General features: G+C 35.3%; 1 protein-coding gene across 7 annotated transcripts in view; it reads left to right on the top strand.

The window, feature by feature from the left end:
- The window catches only part of FRY (FRY microtubule binding protein), a 236,195-nt gene that overhangs the window by 136,016 nt on the left and 79,782 nt on the right, over positions 1–20,397 (top strand). For all 7 annotated transcript variants that reach the window (XM_032678002.1, XM_032678001.1, XM_032677997.1 and 4 more), the window contains 9 exons: positions 528–629; positions 4,935–5,038; positions 5,504–5,612; positions 6,515–6,601; positions 8,421–8,592; positions 9,633–9,765; positions 14,012–14,119; positions 18,280–18,535; positions 19,641–19,823. In XM_032678002.1, the coding sequence (XP_032533893.1) occupies positions 528–629; positions 4,935–5,038; positions 5,504–5,612; positions 6,515–6,601; positions 8,421–8,592; positions 9,633–9,765; positions 14,012–14,119; positions 18,280–18,535; positions 19,641–19,823 (1,254 nt within the window). The remainder of the gene's footprint in view (positions 1–527; positions 630–4,934; positions 5,039–5,503; positions 5,613–6,514; positions 6,602–8,420; positions 8,593–9,632; positions 9,766–14,011; positions 14,120–18,279; positions 18,536–19,640; positions 19,824–20,397) is intronic.

Here is a 20,397-nt window from a genome sequence, read left to right as displayed (position 1 = left end):
AATTCTTTAGGGTGTTTGACATGTCTCTCAGTACATATCGTGACTGCAGATTTTGAGGAGTAATAGGCGTCTGAGAATTCATAACTTCTAACAATCTCTCTGAGTCCTTGTACTGGGTTAGTTTCTGTGAGGGTGAGATACCTGTTATAATAATAGAGTTTAGTTATTTCCATGCTATCATTTCTCAGTAAAGTAACAAAACTTAGCCTTGAGAGGCTGTAAAATTGTGCCTTATTTTTGGATTCATTATACTGCCATAAGTACACATTTGGTTGGTTTTAGTTCATCCATAAAACATATCTGTAGCAGTTTTAATAGAGAAGTTTCCTTCTCTTTTTAAAAAAATAGGTTTTTAATAGAGAAGGTTCCTTTTAAATTGTACTACTTACCAATGTGTTAACGTTGGGTAACTTGTATTGCACAAAATGGAGGAGTTAGAACTTCAGGTTTACAGTAGCTCTCTTAAGTTACTTTTGTGTTGTGTAGACATGCGAATAACACTGTATTGACATCCATTTCCTGTTTAGGCTTTGTACCCTTTGGTAACATGCCTGCTTTGTGTCAGTCAGAAGCAGTTCTTTTTAAACAGATGGCATATTTTCCTCAACAACTGCCTATCCAATCTGAAGGTTAGTATCTTTTGATTTTAATATTGCATTAAAACTTCAGTATGCACTACTGATCTGTTGCAAATCCTTTTTAGGTAAATGTGCTGAATTATTGCTATTACCTGATTCTATACATAATTTTATTCCTTACAGGACAAGTTTCTTAGCTGTTCAGATTTTTTCAATAGCAAAAAGATATTCTTGGGCCTAGTTTGAATTTCTACTATTTCTCTAACTCAAACCAAACCCAAGTCAAACAGCAATGAAAACAGACAAGATTGCTGATGAAAGTTATTAGCTTGAGTGGCATACCTAAACTGAACCAATAGTAACTTGCTTTTTTTCACAAAAGCATTAGAAACAAAGATCTTATTATTTTTTCAAAATGGTATTACTCGTAGGACGTTGATTCCATTGCCTGTTTCACTCTGTGAAGTTGCATTACAGAAACCCTAAACTATTTTGTTTCCTCCACATATCCATTCTTATTCCTTCGCCGTGTTTTTTGGATCTTTGAAGTTTAACTGTCCTCTGCAATCTGCTCTGGTTCCTGTACAACACATACTGTTCAATACACATATGCTCATTATCATTACTACTGCTTCTTTGACAAGTCTTTTACTTGTGCAAAAACTCAAGTCCCGTACCATGCTAAAAATGCATCTATGTGGAAGGATGGCCTTGTTCTTACCTGAAAAGAGCAATATAAGAAGCATAGTGAAGTGGTTAGGTCAAATCAAGGGCCTCCAAACTTGTGACTTGTTGAACTAGTGGTTACGAGGCTTCTGCAAACAGCTCAGGTAGAACATGCAGCCACTTTCTCAGCTCAGAGTCAAATATCTGTTCTCCAAAAGTTGAATTCACAAGCTTTTCAGAAAGGTCTATATTACATCCTTTATTGCTGTTGCTTTCTTGCTGTACTTCCTCTCTCTCTTAATGAAACAATTTGTATTGACTCTCTTCATATGGATCCTACTGTTAGAATAGCTCTTCAAAATGTTCAGTCTGCCTGAAGATTTCTTTCCACCTGTCCCTGAATTCCTTACTTTTGGTGAAGATGTATTAGAATCTTATTTGCAAATTGATTCAGAATAAACATGTTGTTATTGAAATTAATTTTGGGGGGTTTATGCAGTTGTAAAAGCTTCAGAAAAGGCAGCTACAGCTGTAAGATTTCTGAGGAGCCAGCTGGAAATATAGAGTTTTCTGAAATTCAAGGATATCCTGACAAATTATTGAAACAATTACCAAAAATATAAATAAAGTTGCTCCTACTTTACTGATTGAAAATAAAATTGGAATTTGTCTTGCAACATGTAATTCTTTGATATACTTCTATTTATACGGCTCATAGATTAATGTGGGGGCACATTCAATCTCTAGTTTGGGGAGAAGGTAAGGTAGCTGAATACATGGCTAAATTAAGAAAATGATTGGCCGCACTTTCTCAACATAGAGAAAGAGATCCCCCAGTCACTGAAGCAATCACTTCACCAGACAGTGAAGTTTGGCACCTCAAAACCCAAGCCAAACTCACATTGCTGGAGGAGGAGCTAGAAATCCCTCTGTTAGAAGGACAGTTGTGCACACCAACACAATATATAGAACTTCATGATGTGTGGGCTGCCTCAAACTACATAATGTATCAGGTTTCTCATGAGCTTCTACACTCCACAGAGCACAATCTCCTTCCCAAAATAAGGTCAAACATACACTGGGAAAGATAGAAGTTTTATATTCTAATATTTCTGATTTTAATATAAACTAGCAAATCTCTGATTTTAGAGAAACAAACTTTTCTCTTGAATTTATAAAGGAGATTTCTGCCAGAGCATGGAAATATTTGACCATGGCCACATTCTGGCCAAAGGACATTTCCTATTATACTGTTGAAAGTGGTGTAAAAGTTAATAAGTATCCCGGTTTTGAAATTGAATGTTTATTGTTAACTGAACTTTATTTGCAAAAAACTGTTCAAGGCAAGAATTCTATATAGGTGAGAGTCAAAGCTCTGTGTTTCATTTAGAAGCAAAATTGTTCAGAGGGAGCAATAGTTCCTTGTCTCCAAACCTCCTGGGACAAGGAGAAAGCTTCAGTACAATTTCAGCCCAGAGTGCAGAACTTAATTTACAAAGAGTAGGTCAAACAATGACTATGTCAGGGATGAATCCATGGGTACTAAAACAATATCCCTTCGGTCTGAGTGGGCCAGACTTAACGTCGTATTATTGGACAACAGAGGTGGATGAATTAAAGAAAATTGGCCTCACACCTAGAAGTCCAGTTGCTCCTCCGCCCATCACAACAGAATAGGCAGAAACATTGAAAAAGAAGTTTCTAGAAGAGCAACAGGAACGGATAAAAACCAGCAGCACTTATCAGTCAAGAAAGAGAGCAGATCCTGACAGAGCTCAGTCACCAAGTGCTACTGTGTTCAAAAGGCCTACATCAGCTTTGACAAATTCTTCGGCACCGGCAGTGAGTTTGGCACTGCCAGCAGTGGTAGAGGAACCACATCCAATGCCAATATGTCCTGTTGGGAAAGTGAGAAGATGTCAGATACATTAGGCCAAATACTCCTTATTCTAATAGGGTTACTGGCTGCGTTTTTCTTGTTGACAAAAATCTTGAAATATTAAAGAGGCTGAATTGGTGGTGGACTTCACTTTGTTTTCCAATGGGTGACATGCTGCATGCTTTCCAAAGTACTGGGAATTTCCAAAGTACCACTGTGAACTTGGAAAGATTTTGCTCATGGACATGCCCATGATTTCCCTGGATGTTTCTTGGACTTTTTGTCATTCCTCTTAATCCTACTTCTGCTACACCACTTACTGTTCCTGATGGAAAACTAGTCTACTATTTTTGAAAAACTCCAGTGATAGTGGTCTCAACCCTTTTCTCTTGCATCTCTTCTCAACTGCCATCACAGCTGAAATATCTCATCGCAAGAATGTTTGGACATTTGCTAACAGAGATAACTTCCTCCTCTGCTACATAGCCTCTTGTTACCTTGTCTCAGTTAGCCACAGTCTGCTGTTTTCTTGAAAGCATTGGGGTAAGAATAAACTTCGCTAAATGTACTTTACCACCTGCTGAAGAAATCAAATTTTTAGGTCTGAAGTTTACAAGGACTGGCATGATTATACTTGATGAAAAATGACTTGAAAGGAAAGAGGTTAATAAAAAAATTGATTGTAACAGATGTTACAATTTGAATATTCTGCAAAGATTAATGGACCAAGTAAACTTCGGCATTCCTTTTACCACTTATTCTAATCATGTGTGACAACCATTGTATGCTGCTATAATAAACAAAAATTATATTCAGTTTTCTGTCCATATAAAGCTTTATTGCATAAAATGTGTTGTCAAGGAGTTAAATGGGAATTGCAACCCAAGGACAGTGTTTCTATTCCTAGACTTGTGACAGATGCCATGCTGAAAGTTGAAGTTATCTCCCGTATCACTGGCAAATTGCCTTCCCTCAATTTTGCAGAACCCAGACCAATACACATTCAAGAATTACTGACGGCATCATTTGCAGGTTCTTTGATCAAACCACAGTCTTTGATCTATGAGTCAACATTTGTATGCAGACAATATCTCAGATCTTTACCATGGAGATTTGCACTGTGGGCCAGGCAGATCTTATCTCAGGTCAAAGTGTACTGGACTCCTTCAAAGTTTAACCCAGCAGATGGCCCAGCATGTGGGAGACCATCTGATTGGATTGCATAAACTTGTCACTACACAGAAAGCCCTTAAAACTGCCACAGAAACAGAAAACGGCATACGACCGAAAAAACCCAAAGATAAGTCTTGTACTAGTTCAGAAGTTTCCAAAAATAGATAATCCAATTCAGTCCAGCTGGTCCTAGATGCCATGTTAATTAGGCCAGCTTAAGCATCCTCAGATTTTTATCCTTTCACATTTGAATATGTATGGTACATTTCTTTATCTACTGTGTTCTTCATACCAGGTCTCCACTATAGGGCAACAGCTTTTGAATTGATTGAATCTAATGAATATGAGGTTTTCAGAGTCAAATTGAGGTGGGTTTCAAACTGAGATTTTAGATTGCAACATGTGTCTAATTTAACTAACTTGATAGTTGGGTTTTTCAACAACTTAAGTAGTAACAGGAAAAGTAGGTCAGATGCATAAGCATCCTGCAGCTACAGGAATGGAACACTGAGCAACTGTTAGGGTGTATCTTTTTTGTAGTTTCATTATCAAAACTCTGAACCTTAACATCTGTTAAGTGCGGGACTTCCTTTCTAATTTGTTCCTGAAGTTTATTCTTATGTTATATATTTCTCTAGAACAAGGACCCCAAAATGGCTCGAGTTGCACTGGAATCTCTGTACAGACTACTGTGGGTTTACATGATCAGAATTAAATGTGAAAGCAACACAGCTACCCAAAGGTAAAATGCTTTATTTGTAATGAAAATCCCTTGTAGAGTGGATGTTGCCAGTGAAGAGATTTTATAGTTCTCCTGAATTCCTTTGAATTGAACCTATTTGTGTTGTGAAATGAGAAATTCAATTGTACACAACAAAATATTCCCTCTTGTGGCGCTGTCAGTTATTCTGCCACCTATTAAAATTACTGTATAAAGGGTTTCTGCTTTTAGAAAAACTAAAAATCACTCTTTGCCTGGGGAAAGTTAAAAATATTTTTGTAGTGGCCATTGACTGATTTATTGTTCCTTGTGATGCAGTAATGAAATAAAATAATGACATTGAATTTGTAGCAAAGGATCAGAACAAGATACTCCATTACATATTCATTTCAAAGGAAATACTTTCTGTTCATTCTAAATGGAGTGTCATGGTAAGTGAAGGTCTGCAAGGTCCAGAAATGTCTAATTTTTTTTTTTCTTTTGCAGTCGACTTATTACTATTGTCACAACACTTTTCCCAAAAGGGTCTCGTGGTGTTGTGCCAAGAGATATGCCTCTAAACATCTTTGTGAAGATAATACAGTTTATTGCGCAGGTATGGGAGAACCACTGTATATATCTTTCCATATATTGAACAACTTCTTTTCCCAGTAGCAAATTAACAAATGAGGAAGCTTCTAACGACTGAATTTTTTGCAACACTGTTGTCAGTATCTTTCATCTAGGCAATGATGAAATTATAGACTGAGCTGGGGCAAACCTTTTGAACAGCAAGTTCCACTGAGAATAAATAAAAATCGATTCACTTCAACTCAAATGTAATTTTTCTCAGTTTCTTTAATTTCTAGCAAGTCAGAAAATGCATTTGTTGACAGGCTCTGACTGTCAGTAAAGTTCAAAATAGTAAACCATGTTTTATCTTGGTACTGAATCATTCCTACTGTATAGGACAATAAGTAGCACTGCTTTCCAAGCAGTAAGTCAGATGAAGTTCAGCATTTAATTTTCATCAGTTCAGATGGGAATCGCTAAAATAAACTGACCTGTGGTGCTGGAAACTTCATCTCTTTTATGGCTAAGATTCAGAAAACAGTCCCATTGAGCAAAGCACTTAAGCACATACTTAAAAGTCTCTGAATAGGAATGAATCAAACAGATGCTTAAAGTCTTCCCTGAACTGTACCATCTGTGAACAAGTTCCTTTTATGTAAAATACTGTGTTAGTACCATAATTACCACAGTTTAAATGAAATAATTAAAAGCTTTATTTCCAAAATGGATAATTTCCTATTTAAATGCTAGAAATTTTTACTTTGTCAACATAAAGCAGTGTTAAAAGCTTAGATCTGATAATATGTTCTACATACTTCTGATAATCCGTTTTTTCATATATTTAAATAAATCCTGATTACACTGGCTTTCAGCATTCTTTTACCTTAAATAAAATAAGTAGCAGAAGTGGGCAGCTAATGATTTGCAGTATTTTTACTGTTTTAGGAGCGTTTAGATTTTGCAATGAAAGAAATTATCTTTGACTTCCTTTGTGTTGGAAAACCAGCAAAAGCTTTCAGTCTCAACCCTGAGGTATGATGTACATCTGCTCTTTTTTTCTTTTTCTGAGTTAATATGTACTGTATTGTGCTACATGTACTTCCTGGTTCCATTCTAAGCACGCTTTCACCTTTGTCCATTTTTCAGGCCAAATCTTGAATTTGATTCATTGCTAAAATACATCTGTGGACTTTTACTTGTAAAATGTCACATTGTTTATGCCCATCCCATGTTTTCTCAGTGAAGAATATCAAGTGTGAAGTAGAGCAAATGTATAAAACAAAAATATAAATAAATAAATAAATAAATAAATAAACAAACATATTGATGTCCATATCACTCTGCTGCTATTACATACAATGCCTTAAACTATTTCAATATAACAGTAATTTTTCTGTAACAATTCCAATGTTTTTCAAAACAGTTTTACTGAAAAATAGTACATGGTGCAAGAAGAATTGAAGATGACAAAAAAGGAAAACATTCTAATAAAGTTTACCACTCTGGCCAGGAAAGCTCCACTGGTGTTGGTGTCATGAGTCAGCTTCCTAGTGCTTCTCCTAGAGAAAGTAAACAGAAATTTGAAAAACTTCAAAAAAAATCAATATATAAATAAATAGTAAAAGAATTAAAAATTTTCTTAAAAATAATGCGTTTACTTAAAATTTTGAAAATATTTTCATTTGAAAATTAAGAATAAACATATGAAAAATAAAAATAATTTGTGATCATCTCATAACACATGTCAATATTAATCTTGCAATATTAAACAGTCATATCTATTCACTAAGGTGTTAAAATAGAATGAGTTACCTTACCAAAATTATATTTGATACAAAAAATGTGGAAAAGTAGATTAAACCTTTTACTGTCTAAAGCAGCAAAAGTGAAAAACAAGCTTTACTTTGAGCGCAGCTTTTCATCTTTCTGCAGTAGAATAGAGAAAAATGAAACAGAATTTTTGAGCAGGTAATACCTGCCACTCTCTGAATCAGTGATCTGCATTATTGACTGAGGAGGGTCCTGCAAAGGACATTGTGTGCTAGCATTGCATATACTCAAGCTAATAGGGGGTGGACATAGCTCCTTCATGAATCAACATCTGAAATTTTACTTTTTCTCAACAACACTGTAAATCTGAAAACAGTGAAACTATAGGGCCACTTTTTATGTACGTAGGGCCACTTTTTATGTACGTAGATTTTAGCATTCTTCAAAAAAAAGCCCATAATTTATGTAAACATGTCTCTGAGAGACTGTCAGTAGAACAGCCTTTGAGTTTTTGGAACACATTCCTGAAAAATGGAAAACATTCTGTCTTTTAGTCATTGCAATGCAAAGCCTGAAAGTTTTCCTCTGGTGAATTCCCAGAAGGCATTCAGGTCACTTAGACTCATCTTACTGATGTTTTCACGTTGTAGTTTGGCACTGAGCATCATTCCAGACTTTTCTCTCAGTATGATCAACCCAGAGGCCTTTCAAGACAATTATTGATCTTTTTTCATAGTGGACTACATAGGACATTTGTGTTTAACTTAAGGTCCACTTACAGCACATTACTAAACCTCAGATCATATTCATGTGTTTTATCCTGAAGATAAAAACATAATGTACTAATGCAAATAGTTAGAAATAAAGTTCTAAGAGGGGAGAGCACTGCTCATAGTGGAGATATGAATTCACTATGTATTTCATGGGCATTTTTTGTAAAGTATATTAGACTAGGTAATGTAGTGAAGATACAGAAAAAAAATACTGGCAAGCGCATGCTCAAAATTTCAAAGTGAATGACAAATATGAATAGAATATGATTATTTGATTATGATACTCATCCATCTTCTGAACTTTACAGAGAATGAATATCGGTCTGAGAGCTTTCTTGGTGATTGCTGATAGCTTGCAGCAAAAAGATGGTGAACCTCCAATGCCAGTGACTGGAGCTGTCCTTCCCTCTGGAAACACTCTCAGAGTGAAGAAAACGTATTTGAGCAAAACTCTTACAGAGGAAGAAGCTAAAATGATAGGTCAGTAAGATAATGGACAAAGTAGAAGCTCGGACAAGAATGGATGTGAAAAAGTCTTCAGCACTTGAGCAGAATAGTTTATTATTGTTAAGTATTCCATTGATTTCTTTATTGTAAGCATTTATTTTATTGTACCTTCTATTCAAATGTATGATTTAGTTTGACAAATGCTGCTCTTCTTACATTTTTCTGAAAAGTCCTCAGTCGTGCTCCACAAGTGGTAGCAACGCGGTGTTCTGGGATGGATTAAATACACAGATAGTTAAGGATTAGCTTCTTTCATCGTTGAATAGCTTTGTTTATTCATGGATATTCATCCTTTCAGAAACAGTGCCTGCACTCAGAAAATGTACCAGCTTTGAAAACCATTAAAGATTCCCTTGGTATCCTCATTTTATGTGCAGTATCTCACACAAAGTGAAACTTTCAAAAGGGCAAAACTTCTAAATGCAAAATAAAGTTGTACTGAAGTACCTAAGTTAATAGCACTGTTATCTGAACTTACTTCATAGGCAATGTGTAGAGGGAACCCTGTGCTGTAGGAGAAGAGCCTCTGTATCATGCCCTGTTTCTGTTGGTAAAAAACACAATTTGGCTGCTCAGCTTCACACTTCATTAAGTCCCCAAAGTTATGTGAATGAAATCAAGTCTACACAAGTGGCAAAGACCTGTGTTGTACTGTGCTAGATTATTGTAGTAATATCGAGAAATAAGCAATGTAAGACCCACTGCTGTTGAAATGCACAACATAGTATTTGATAACAAATGTTTGCACTGTTAAATTCTTAGTTTGTATTAGCCATTTTTTGCTGTTCATGATACAATATTCTAGTTTCCATGTATAATATGTAAGCATTCCTTTTGGAGCAGGCAACATATTCTGTATTTGAATCAGAATATAGTTCCTAGTGGAATATGCTGTCTCATGAGGAAAACATTTATCTTACTTCATGCAGCACAGCATGAGTAAGGAGCTTTGTTTTTCAAAAGACATGTACCTATAAATATCCCAAATTATACAAAAATGCATATTATTTCAGGTATGTCATTATATTATTCTCAAGTAAGGAAAGCCGTGGACAACATACTCAGACACCTTGACAAGGAAGTGGGTCGGTGCATGATGCTCACCAACATACAGATGCTTAACAAAGAACCTGAAGACATGATTACGTGAGTGCTAAGGAACAGTAAATCCTATAAACTATTGAGATGTAATTTTGGAACTTTATTTCTGTCTATCATGAGTCATCAGAGAATAAGCAAGAAACTGGAACGTTTAGCTTAGTTAGTATGTACAGAGTGTTTATGGCAAGTTGATTGTACTTCTTTGCCTGTTGCAGTGTTTGGAATTGAACAGATGTTCTTGATGTAGGCAAAATAATGTGTGAATCCTATGGATGTTTACATGGTAGAATTTGAAAGCTCAAGTGGAAACCCTGGCAGTTTATGCTTCAGAACACTGTCTCAGGATATATTTGCATCACTGAACTTCAAAATAAATGCAAAAAATTCCATTAATCCGTATTAATAATAATCTTTCAAAATTCCCATTAGTATTCATACCTGTAATCAAAATCAAATGTTAATTAAAAACCCAAGTAAGTCTTTGAGAAGTCTTGGATTTAAGCAGTACCCCACTGGAATCAAACCAGTACATTTCAAGCTGTTTTGAACAGCAGCATTTTGCACTCTTATCTAAAATTATTAATGAAGGAAGTTTCCTGGAGAGAGTTCTGGTGACACAGAGACATCATTTGACATGTGCAAAGCACAGATTGTAGACTTCTCAACTGTAAGAAGACCTTACAATGAAAAGAACACTGGTCACTTTGAGATTGTTTTTTTATTTACTACCAAAAAATCAACTTGTTAAGAATACTGGGAGTGATAGACAGACTGCAATGACTGGCCAAATTCAACTACCTCTTACAACTGATAGAGTCTTTATGTTTTAATATCATTCCTCTGCCCTTGTTTGTTGCAGTGACTTTAGATGAGACTGTAAGCTGTGTTGCCAGTGTAGTCTTATTTATTTACAGTCAATGCTAATATTACTATCCAGTAATATTTCATATTTTTCTTATAGTCCTACCCCACATCCTTTTCAGTACTCACAACCAGTTTTCATAACTATTTTGGGTATCCAGGCTTTTGTGGCAGAGAAAGTGAGTTTTGAAACTCACATTTTATTCTCAAAAGATAATTGCATAGTAAGACCTTGAGCACTTAGATAAGAAGTCTACTTAACCTTAGCTATAAATATGCTTTTGATGGTTTCTCAGCATCATCAAAGTACTGTTTATTTTTAGAGTCAGTGAACAAATAAATTTAAAAGAGTTTTAAATTTCAGAAAGTCTTATGGTTTGGTAGTAACTATTGTCAGAAACAAAGGTTGGAAGATCTAGATGTGTAAGTTTCTGTATTTTGTGTTGTACTTTATATCCAGATGATCTCTGATTTAATATATACATTTGAAAGGCAAACCACATTATAACACATTTTTACTTGTTCTTCCAAGGAAAAAAATATCTGAGATGCTTAATTATCAGTCGATCTAAAATTATATGAACTCACAAAAACATCATTAGCTGTTACTATCAGCATTTAAAATGATTCTTTCAAAAACTGTATTATGGATATGTGGAAAAGCCAACATATTGTTTTTGTGTAATTGCTTACCATTTTATTCTCAGAACTCCATGCTTCATTAGAGTTACATATTTATTTTGAATTCTTATGGGCTTTAATTCACAGATACCACACTACCTTTATCTACATTATAAAGTTACTGCTTTTGTCATTGTTACATATAGTTCATGTATAAACTGCATATCATAGTGGTATTTTTAATAACAAAATAGGAATCAGATGGAAGTAGGTAGGCAATTAATAGACATCACATTTTAAAGTATACAGATTGTGGAATTTTCTTTGGCAATGTTAGGCTTGGTACCATATTTAATGACTGATCTTTTAAGCATTTATTGTTGAAATAATAAATGGAAAGTCTTACTGAAATCTTGAGTATGGAGCATCCTTTGCATCCTGCACTGGAATATGAATTTCAATACTTGTTATAATTACTTTCCAACATCTAGTCAGAATAGGACATCCATTTTTCTAATAGACAAACCTGTCCTTGGAAGTACTTCAAAGGTTTTTGCTGACAATACCTGACTAAAATCCAGTACTGCTGGTACAGAAACACACGTGTCCAGGTGAGGACTGCTGTCACTGTGTTCATCCAGAGCTCGTCCTGTTGTATCCTCAGTCAGCCAGAGATGATGGCAGGGCTCTGTGAGGCCCCCCTTGCCAGACACTTCGCATGCTGTGCCTGGTAGCTCAGATGATAAGTTGGGAACTTGAGACTCAGATTTGGATCTTCCCCCACTACTCTTTTGAGCAGCTGATAAGCCACAGAAACACCCACAAATTTTTATATTTAAAAATAATTACTTATTTGCCTTCAGAAGAGTTTCCTCTCAGACTATTATTTTACAAGTCTCCATTTGAAATGCACAAACTGTTTACCCTGGCTGGGGACTGATAGTAAGAAAACCCTGCAAAGTTCATTTTCCATTTCAAGTCAGCAAGGGCTACTTGGTTTGCCTGCAGATAAAACTACCAATGGCACTTTAATATTTACAACTATAAAAATGTAGTTTTTGCACTAGTTATTAATCCAAGTAGTATTTGCATTAGCAATAGTCGTTGAGAGAGTTTTGTTTGTAACCAAATTCTCAGTGAGATGTTGTATTTTACTCTTTTTCCAGTCAGTTGCTGACACCTTTCAAGTTCTATCTGTTGGAATATAGATACAGTGAGACAGAGGTAATTCATTATGAAAATAGTTTCCCTAACTGTACAATTTAAGACAGTTGATTAAAACAATATCAACATTTTATTAATGTAATATATATCCAAGCAGATAAGTCTATAGGGTGTTAAGAGACAGAATGGTATTCACTACAAAACTGTATTTGGTCTTTGAATTAAGTAAGTTAATTTGAGTAATTAAGTAATTTGAATTAAATTAAGTCAGTTTATGCCTTTTCAGTGCCCATTGTTTCAGTGAATGGTCAGTGTTACTCCATAAATCTTATTTTAGACTGTATTGAATCCAGATTTTCTCTGTGACTGAACACAGAAGTAACGTATGCAAATGCAATGTCCTCTGTTGGGTGGAGAAATAGAGTAGTTTAGTAATCAGGGCAACCGACTGGTGTACAGGAAAACGAAGTTCATGTTTTGTTTTGTCACTCTATTTCAGTGTGGTGTTATGGAGCTTACAATGCTTGGTGTCTCTCTTTTCACCCTCATTCTTTTCTAGTTTTATCAGAAGCATATTAAAAGAGGGACAGTCTTTCTCTACCTGTTAATAGTATGGTCCCTAAATAGGACCTTGCTGGTTTTGATCCCTCCAAAGCATATTACAGACTAATAAGTAATAATATTGTGGGAAAGACTGCACAGTTTGAAATGCTCTAACACTTTGGTAATTTCCTCTATGCTCCATGATCAAATAATAGATCATTGAGATAAAAATGAGCAAATAAAAAAATCCATATTTTGGAGTCTATCTGAAGGACATATTTGATCTGCATACTTACCAAAAAGTGTAGGAAACTAGTCAGAAAACAACTGCATCTGTTTTGAAAATAATCAACACCTGAAACTTGAGCTACTTTTAGAAGACTTGTAGACTTCCAACCTAGTGTTTGGTTCATGCTGAACTTTAGGCTCAATGACTTTCACAGGCTGTTAGGGAGCAGTTGAGCCATTCCACGGACTAGAACAGTCTTGGGGCAGCTAAAACATGTTTTAGCTGATAAGAGTTGCCAAAGGGCTACTGTCTCTGGCAGTCATCAACAGAAACTCTCTGACCATACCTGTCTCTAAATTATGTACCTTTTTCAGTGTAATAATGTATTGTGATGGTTTTCCATAGGTCTGTGCCCTATTGGGGGAAACTGTCTGGATCTTCAGTCATGTTATTTGAACTTGTTACATATCTGGCATTTGATTTATACAACCAGTGTAATACAACTGCACTATGATGGAGAACACCCCAACTCTTTCCTCATTGCCTCATCCGAAGCTTCCTATGTTATACTGCCATTCTTTATTTGTCTTCCAGTTCCTCTCAGAAAGAAACAAATGAATCATTAATAATTGCTTTTTCAAGTACTGTATAGATACAATGCATGAAAAATGTCAAAATCAAAACCATTCATTCAAAAGAAAATTGTATTCTTGTTTCCTTCTTATTTCATTATAGTGTCTAGCTTTCCATCCAGATGTTCTTAGTAGGCCTCTGGAATTTCATTATGTCCAGTCCTTTTCTGATAAACTGGAGGTGGTTCATTTAACATAGTTCTTTCTTAAGATTAGTTAAAATTCCATTTTTATTTTTCAGTGGTGAAAGAAAACCAAAAATCGATCTGTTCAGAACATGTGTTGCTGCTATTCCTCGATTGCTTCCTGATGGAATGTCAAAACTCGAGTTGATCGACTTGCTGGCAAGGTAAGCTGTTCAAGCATTGAGGGGAATGATATGAAAAACTAAGCCACAGAATGTATAAACTGTTTCTTAGACAAAACCATTTGTTTATAAAAAGTAAATAGCTCTTAATGAATAAGACATAGGAGTCCTAGCATGTTGTTACAATTCTTGTAAAAATAGACTTCTATTTTTATAAAAGTCAGTATGTCATCCAAAACTCTTTTCTGTCAGTACATAGGTTACATGATATTCACTGTTCTTCATTGTAGTCATGATTTATTACCGTTTTCTAACTATCACAGCATTCTGATTAAGAAGAGAGAACATCTTTTCTGTTTAGTGGAAAAACATGGAGATACCTGTTTAGTTTTATGATCCCCCCATGTCTCTTTGGTATAACAGATACCAGATGTGGTATCTTACAAAAAAAGTTTTTAAATTATTATTATTATTATTATTATTATTAGACATAAAGAAAAAGATAAGTTTAAATATGATCTCCTTTCATTTAATTTGTGTAGATAGACTTCACGGAATAAGGTAGCCTACAACACAATTGCTAAACCAGTTAGGTTTCAGGACATCAAATGGGTGACTTATGGCAAATAATTATGATAACAGGTACTGTCAGTCTGTTAAATTTCAATTCAAGTATCCAAGACTCTAATACTTCAGTTCAAGTATCCAAGGTTCTAGCTTGTGTTATTTATGTAAGTGGATTGTGGTATTAAAGTGAACCATTAGACCTTTGCAGTGTATTGCTCTCAGGTAACTGTGGCAAAGCAATCTTTGCCACCCTGTTCTAACATCTGTGAGGAATGGCAGATGTGGGAGCCAGAGGGTTACATGCAAAAGGAGTTTTTTCTGCTCCTTGAACAATCAACTCCCAGGGATGTGCTAAAACAGTGAAACAATTCTGCTAGTAGTAGAGAGTACAAATGGCCAAACAAACCACGTCATCAGCCAATGGTAGCTGTGCTGCAGTACAGCTTGATTTCCTTGTGTTTACATTGTTTGGTGTAAATCAGTTGGATGTTGTTTTAAATCATCACATTATCAAATTATATAGATACCATATTACATAGTTGCATCAATTCTGCTTAAGGGAAATTTAAAAGGACATATTTTCCTTTAATCCGATATTTTAACTAGCGTTCTATCATTATTAATGGCTTTAACTGAACTGGTAGAAAGCACATAACTATTCAGGTCACAGCTCTTCAATCTCAGAGAACTGTCCAGGTCAGACCTGTTACTTCTCTTAAGAAGGTTTGGAGACTAATGTGGATTTTGTTATAAATTAGTGCTCCCCCCTTAAGTCTCACAACTATCAATATAACACTGGTCTTTATTCTCTCATCAAACTTCATGCAGAAAAGATCAGTCATGATTCTAAGCATTTCTTGTCATGCTGGGACAATGCAAGCAGTAAGTTTGCTGAGTTATCTGCCTCTGACTGTGAGAAGTGAGACATCAAGAGAAGCTGAGGAAAGCATCTCTAGAGCAACTTCAGAAGCAATTATGTGCTCAGCCTTTCCCTAACAAGGGTACCTTTGGGAGTCTTCTCTTCTACATATACTCATGCTACAACATCTTTGAGACATTGATACTGTTTTAAATCAGATTGTTATGTATAAACAAGGGAAACACAATTTTGGTTCAATAAGTAGGTACATAATAGGTTGGAAAGCAATTAAAAATAGTTGATGATTCAGGAGTGGCGTTCACATAATTGAGTAAGGTCTCAGTATTGCTGAGCAGGATCAAAAACTGAACAGCTACAAAGAAGCGATGTTCTTATGAAAGGACAAACCTCATTCACATATATAAATAGGAATAAGTCTATAAGATATTTATAAAAGTTCTTCTGATCTAATGCCTATCAAGGATGCCTGATTTGGAGAACAATGTCCAAGCTGGGGCACTGCAGTTGAAGAAGAGACTGACGAGAGAGTAAAGGGAAAAAAAGATCAGTGAATTGAAAAAATTAGATCTGTTTAGCCTGGTACTCCCTGAACTGAAAACTGTCTATAAAAACATACCTTCAGAGAAGAAAGTAATAAAGTGTTTAAGGAATTAATACTTGGCCTAGTCTTAATGTAAGTCACCAGAATGCTCCAGCACCAGAGCTGTTTCTACATTTTATATACTGTCACATGTTTATTTGAGTCCAGACTGACTGCTTCTCCCAGTTATGAAAAAGTAGGCCCAGGAAGTAAGTCTTTGCTGTTCTAGAGAACATTACATTACAATATTGTGTCTTTTCTGGATCAGAGACTAAATTCAGTACAGGGATAAAAAACTTTGAAGAGGTGAGGTTTCAGTTCCTCTCTGTTTTTCAAAAGAACCTTAGAAGCTGTTCTGCTAGTGGGACTGTGTTGTTGGGATTTAAAAGCTTTTAAATATTTTCTTTTCACTAAAGATAAAGTAACATCTTCGGGTTAATCTGTTCTTCTATTCACAGTTTGGTTTAAGTTTTTCATCCTTACAACAGATGTGTCTTTTGGCAGTTTCCAGAAGGAGCAGCTAGACTTTCTTCCAGGACAGCTGTATTCAGATTATAAACTGTAGAGCAGATGTCAAGTATATACTGTACCTTTTGCCCTTTCACTGCCCACTGCAATCATTCATTACACACTCTCAAGTAGGTCTTAAATTTAACTGACTCAAGTGCAAACAAACAAACTCATACTTGCTTCCTCATCTGCCTGTCATATGGTGGTAATACATAGATGCATTCTTATGCTCATTTTGAATTTCATCTCATTAGTTAATGCTGTAATTTGGGTTTAGGAGATGTATATCTTTTGTATCCTCTTTTCTGTTATAACTTTGTGTCATTGTGGAAGTCATTTCAAGGACAACTTAATCATAGTCTTAAAAGTTTTGCTTGATTGTCTGGTTTTGGCATTCTGAAGAGGAGACAAAAATGATCCTTTCTTAGCACAACAAAATACTTTGTTTCTAAATTTATATAGAAAGTCACATGGTTATTAAAGCATAACAGTTATTTTTGGAGTCATATTCGCCAGGGGTGAAGTTTCATGGTAGTTGTTTTCATTTCACTTCAATGAAAGGTCCCCTGCCTCCAAATTAGGCAGCTATAATGAATCAAATTTTCTACGAACCGCATCTCATCATACTCTTCCAACTGAATGGAATTCAGTTCCACTCCATTTGCTATTTTGTTTTTTTCTCCTAGCTTTCTGTCCATTTTGTTATAATGAGTCCTCATTTTCATCTATGTAGATTAAATGTAGATAAAATACTTTAAAAATGAGTTCTAACACACTACAGAAAATTACAGTTTCATGGGTAATTAAAACAAAATACATCATAAAGGCAATGAACCAAAAAATGCAGAACATGCTAATCTGAATTTACTTTATTCTGCCAACTACCAACACAGAAGTAATTTTATGATTTCAGTATCAGAAGAAAGTATAAAGAATTCATGTTGGAAAGAACTTCAACATGATGAAAATACAGAAGGAAATAAAATTTTAAAATGGGACCAGAAATGTCACCATCTTTCAGAAGAATTTTGGGGGTGTCCAGTGTGTTTCTAAAAGTATGGAAAGTCCTGAGGTTGTTTTTCCCTTTTGCTTATCCTAATTTATTTACAATATAAAGCAGTTTTTTAAATTCAAATACTTCTTTTTAATTCTCTTGAAGATTTGCTTTCAGTAAAGATTTGCCTCTGGGCTAAAGATTCATTTTAACTGTTAGGCAGCCGAGGTGTTGCGATTCTTTTATTTTTATATTTAAGTTTAACAAATAAATGCATACATTATGAAATTATATACTAATTTGTAAGCCTTTTGCTATCATAACTAAATAGAAGTTATTTTTTAAGTGAGTAAATAAAAAATTTACTTGGTTTGAGGAGACAGCAAAGTTGCCAAAGCATGTACTTTAGAGATGTTATATTTTAGGAGTGGAACACACTTCTTTTGGATCCTTGAATATCTTCAGGCACTGTTATAGCATGAATTACAATATAAAAACAAGTCAAGGATGTTAATTGTGGTCAGTAATAATGAAACTATGATAGCATCATTGGCATTTACATTGTCAGTGGGAATCTTCTATCAGTGTTATGTTACTGAGAAAGATATGCTTCATGCCATGATAAACACTTCTTAGATTTGTTGTTATCTGACATTTACTTTTACTTACAGGCTGTCTATCCATATGGATGATGAACTTCGACACATTGCACAGAATTCTCTTCAGGGTCTACTTGTTGACTTTGTTGACTGGCGGGAGGATGTACTCTTTGGTTTTACTAATTTTCTGCTACGCGAAGTGAATGATATGCATCATACCCTTCTTGATACTTCACTGAAGTTGCTGCTACAATTGCTTACACAATGGAAGCTTGTAATACACACTCCAGGAAAAACTGCTGAACAGGCAAAAACCAGGTCTGGAGAGGTATGAAATCAAGACATCTGTATCCTAACATTTATAGTAATTGAAGGCAGAAGTTATATTCCTTTATATTGCTGTGGTTTGTGTGTTTTGTATTTACTCACCTGAGAACAATTTACTGTGTAAAAATTTTTTAGATAATTAGTTCACATGTCTTTTGAGGACAGCTACATCCTTGTGTAATACAGCAGATGTTGTTGAGCAACATAAGAGAATGCATGTCAAACTAAAATATGCACATCAACAAAAGCACATAAAGTGAAGTATGTGTATGTAGTTACAGCAGAAGGACATTTTCCCAGGACTGAAACAGATTGATAATGCTAGTGGGAATGCTGTGAAGAGTGAAATAGATCTTCTTTTTCCATAGCCATTTCATTTGGTTGATTCAGAAACATCAAAGAACCTGATTGTTACAATAGCCTGCTGTCTCCGTTTGTTACAAATATTTCTGGGAACTGAACAGCTTTTCTCCTGCACCTCCCATCTGCACTGTCCCACAGATATTTTCATTATGAGAAATGATTTTTAGTCTTCTTATCTGCTAAACTAATCATATTGTAAATGCATTCCTTTGGGCAAGCATGAGGTCTGCTTTGTGTCACAGAGGACCATTAATTAATAGGTAATAATAGCAGTACCAAAAAAATGTAGAAAAGATAAATCCTCACATACTTTTCATTAAATATGGTTACACTTCACTGATGGGGTTAGGTTCTAGAAGCCACCCACCTAAGGTGTTGGCTGCCACAGTATCAAACAAGGACCTGAGGACCTGCTGTCTGGAGTAGAAAAAGTGTGAAGTGTTCACAGTCTGACTTATTAATTCACTTGCTAGTGGAGGATGGAAAAAAGTGTGTAGATTAATTGAAAATTAGAGGGAAGTGTTTAGTCAACGGACTTGACTCTCATACATTGCTTTTGTGGAACAAGGTAACGTAAAGCAACAAAACTTGGCTGTTTGAGGGCATGCTGTCAATTTCCTAGTCCAGTATTTACATGGCCTGTGCATTTTGTTTCTTTGTATGTCCTAGTTAAATAGAATATTGCTTGGAGACCTGGTTTTCAAACACCACCACTGCATTTTTTCTCTTGCACTGTTCTACAGTTGATACCAAATGGATCCAGCCACAGGATACAGTCGGAAAGAAGCCCCTATTCTAACGTACTGCATGCAGTCGAAGGATTTGCGTTGGTTCTGCTGTGTAGTTTCCAGGTTGCTACACGTAAACTGGCTGTTTTAATCCTCAGAGAAATCCGCTCTTTATTCCTGGCCCTTGGCCAAGCAGAGGTATGATTTTTTTTCACCTGGAACTTTGAATTAAAATTTTCCAAAGATAAATTCAAAACTGCTATTATAGTTGCTTTTAACATGATTGCTTCAGTGTAGCAGCTATGCACTTAGTTCATAAAAAAGCATTTGATCTCATCTTACTATTTCTATTTGCCTGAACACTGCAAACCTTTCTGTGTACTCAACAATGGAGCATTAATGACATATGCCCTGTTTAAGAATTTGAACGGAAACATGTAGAGCCACTTAATGTTTTCTCTTGGCGTGATGTGAATGTAAAATACACTGTAAAACCTTTTTTACTGCATGAATCATTTTTGTATTGTCAGGATTATAAATTTATATTGGAAATTAAACTCATTCCTGTAACATACTATTTTGTAAAAAACACAGCACAAGACACATTTGACTTCATTCACGTACATTTTTCTTCTATAGTAAAGACCTCTAAGTCTTTTTTATGGATATAGAAATATGGACAATCATGTTGTGTACAGGCAGTCACAGCCCAGTGAGCCATCTCAATGCCTAAGAACACAAATATGTGCGTTCATGGCAAAGGAATGCTTCA

This window comes from Chiroxiphia lanceolata, chromosome 2 (assembly GCF_009829145.1).
Source record: "Chiroxiphia lanceolata isolate bChiLan1 chromosome 2, bChiLan1.pri, whole genome shotgun sequence".
NCBI lineage: Eukaryota > Metazoa > Chordata > Aves > Passeriformes > Pipridae > Chiroxiphia > Chiroxiphia lanceolata.
Note: the sequence above shows the minus strand (reverse complement) of the source record. Positions and strands in the feature narration are given on the sequence as shown.